General features: G+C 40.0%; 1 protein-coding gene across 1 annotated transcript in view; it reads right to left on the reverse strand.

Moving 5' to 3' along the window:
• Positions 1-3,397, reverse strand: part of SNX29 (sorting nexin 29) — a gene marked incomplete at its 5' end in the record, with an annotated part of 133,873 nt that overhangs the window by 114,755 nt on the left and 15,721 nt on the right. Inside the window, 3 exons of the mRNA XM_009324816.1 lie at positions 496-865; positions 1,162-1,410; positions 2,276-2,346. Coding sequence (XP_009323091.1) covers positions 496-865; positions 1,162-1,410; positions 2,276-2,346 — 690 coding nt within the window. The remainder of the gene's footprint in view (positions 1-495; positions 866-1,161; positions 1,411-2,275; positions 2,347-3,397) is intronic.

A 3,397-nucleotide genomic window follows, 5' to 3' on the forward strand; every position in this document is an offset into this window, starting at 1 on the left:
TGGGTTGAGATAAAAACAGTTTAATAATTGAAATAAAATAATAATAATATGATAATAATGATAATACACAAAGCAAGTGATGCACAGTACAATTGCTCACCACCCGCCGACCGATGCCCAGCCAGTTCCCGAGCAGCGGCCCCCCCGGCCAGCTTTCCCCAGTTTATGTACTGAGCATGATGTCACATGGTATGGAATGTCCCTTGGGCCAGTTTGGCTGTGCCCCCTCCCAGCTTCTGGTGCACCTGCAGCCTTCTCAGTCGGTAGAGCATGGGAAGCTGAAAAGTCCTTGGCTAGTGTAAGCATTACCTAGCAACAACTAAAACATCCGTGTGTTATCAACTTTGTTCTCATCCTAAATCCAAAACACAGCACTGTACCAGCTACTAGGAAGGAAATTAACTCTATCCCTGCCGAAACCAGGACACCATGAAGGAAGGGGAGGCAGGGGGGAAGCATGGAAAATTTACCACTGACTCCTGCAACATTACTTACTTTTCAGAAGCTTCAGTTTCACCTTCTGTGCCTTTATTTCTTAACGTTTTCCCATATAGCTCATCCTCATCTGCATCTTCATCATCAATGCTCTTCACATCTAGTTTCTGGTATTCGTACTCTCCATTCATGAATACTGAATTGCTCTTCCACGAATGGCTACTTTCATTCCCATTCAAATTTTTTCCAAGAGTGCTTTCAAATGAGGGTAATACAAAAACTGAAGATCTGTCTACACTCTCCTCTGAACTTTCTCCTGTAATTAGAGTCTTTGTGGCATCCCCCAAATTCTGCTCATCTTCCTCTTCATCAAATGAGATAATATTTGTCACTCTCTTCTTCTTTTTTCGATCTTTTTTATATTTCAAATCTAGTAGCAACATAAAGGTTTACGTAGTTTAGAAAAGAGAAACAATGTAATACACTTGTTTTTTTTTCTTAAAAGAACTCATGTACTAAATGAGTTTAGTAAAGAAAAAAACACTTAGATCAAGGCATTTCATTATCTTTCCATACACATGAGCTTTTAAATCTTTAACTACTATCTTTATTTTATATGCCTTACATAATTCAGATTTTAGAAGATATTTTGGAGGTGCATTCATAACAGTATACAATTGGAACTGGAAAGTGTCTGAGTGACACTAACATTGCAAAAATGCTTACCAGCATTTACATTCTTTGAGAGAACAGGAAGTGGGTCAGTGTCTTGATCAGGTTTTATCAGAATCGAGACAGCAGATGATGCAGTTATCTCTCTAAGAAGGCTGCTAACACCCTGAGTGGATTCTTTCAATAATGAGGTTACATTTTGCGTTGACTCCTTTAACAAATCGGACACGGTGGGTGTGCATTTACTCTGCCCATTTAAATCCTTATTATCAATGTTGATTGCAAAAAGAATGGAGTTCAGACCTTCAGATAAAAGAAAGGGGAAAAAAAAGACCAAAAACCCACTATATACTTCATACGAAAGTTACGAAGATAGCTTTGTTAAACCTTAGGTTCTATGACATGTAAAACATTTTTCCCCCAAAATTTCCCACAGTTCTCCATGCATGAATTCTTATTCTTTCATGTACCATTCAGTCTTTTTTAGATGATATTCAAGCTGATGCAATCAGTTCTGAATTTATCTTGATGGCTGTTCAGCTGCGCATTAAATAAGCAGTAAGTACTGTGAACTCGTTTATTTATAACCTTTTATTTAAACCCATTTCACTGCAACTTTAATATTTGTTGATTCCTATATTCTATTAACAAAAACTCCTGTGAACCCTGTCTTGCAGAACAAAGCATGTGACCACGTATCTGAGAAAAGGGGTGTAAAAGGTACACCACTTCTGTGGTCAAACTCTAGAAAAGTAAGTTATTAGTTATCACTCCTTACTCTTATTCTCCTCCCATGTATTTGCCTAAAATTTGGGTATTACTATAAAAGTCTATCATTGCTCTGTTCTAGTCAGGATAGCCCATTTTGTTTTCTCTAAATTGCGCTAGCTTTTTAAAAAAAAGTTAACCTTGACTGATGAAGAGTTAGAAAATTTATGTGAAAGACTTTTGAACTGTAGGAAGGACAGATCCAGTGTTTTAACAGTTCATCAATTCATAGCATAAATTGGCATAACATCTTGACTATTCACCCTGAATGTGCGTCTGACATACATTCTCCGCATAAGCAAAGGGTATGTTAGAGAAGCTCCTTGCAACCAGAAACAGACATAACATCCCAAAATGAAATAGTTTTCCAAGAACAGTAGCATTTAAGAGAAAGTCTGACCAGCTGCCATCGTAGGGATCATACTAGAACGTTCTTCATCCATCATAAAAGACCAGTCTTCATAGAAGACACTATAATTTGAAAGGGAAAAAAAGAGACTTCTAAAAGACATGAAAACTCTGGAAAAAAAGTATGAGTACACCAATGGATCAAATTATATGTCACACTGAAGCCCTGAAATATACAGAACTGTCTGAACAGTTATCAAAGATATGCTAAATAGTATTTTATCTTCAGTTTTAGCTCTGCATTTTTTTAGGGGAAAAAAGCCACTCAGGGCAAGAAGGTTCATACTACATTAGCAGTCACAATATTTCTCTACACCTATTGCTATATTGCACATGTAAGTTTTTAAATAGCTATAGTTGACCATAATTACCAAGCCATTTTATAAAAATATTAGAATGCATGGATACAAACAAAAAGATCCGCTTCATCTTGAGCAACCTGATCTAGTGAAAGATGTCCCTGCCCACAGCAGGGGGGTTGGACTAGAATCATAGAATCATTAAGGTTGGAAAGACCTCCAAGATCATCGGGTCCAACCATCAACCCAACACCACCATGCCCACTAAACCATATCCCTAAGTGCTGCATCTACACGTCTCTTAAATACCTCCAGGGATGGTGACTCAACCACTTCCCTGGGCAGCCTGTTCCAATGTTTAACCACTCTTTCAGGAAAGAAATTTTTCCTTACATCCAATCTAAACCTCCCCTGGCACAACTTGAGGCCATTTCCTCTCGTCCTATCGCTTGTTCCTTGGGAGAAGAGACCGACACCCACCTCGCTACAACCTCCTCTCAGGTAGTTGTAGAGAGCAATGAGGTCTCCCCTCAGCCTCCTTTTCTCCAGGCTAAACAACCCCAGCTCCCTCAGCCCCTCCTCATAAGACTTGTTCTCCAGACCCCTCACCAGCCTCGTTGCCCTTCTCTGGACATGCTCCAGCACCTCAACATCCTTCTTGTAGTGAGGGGCCCAAAACTGAACACAGTATTCGAGGTGCGGCCTCACCAGTGCCGAGTACAGGGCCACGATCACTTCCCTGCTCCTGCTGGCCACACTGTTTCTGATACAGGCCAGGATGCCATTGGCCTTCTTGGCCGCCTGGGCACACTGCC

This window comes from Pygoscelis adeliae, unplaced genomic scaffold, assembly GCF_000699105.1.
Source record: "Pygoscelis adeliae isolate BGI_AS28 unplaced genomic scaffold, ASM69910v1 Scaffold85, whole genome shotgun sequence".
NCBI lineage: Eukaryota > Metazoa > Chordata > Aves > Sphenisciformes > Spheniscidae > Pygoscelis > Pygoscelis adeliae.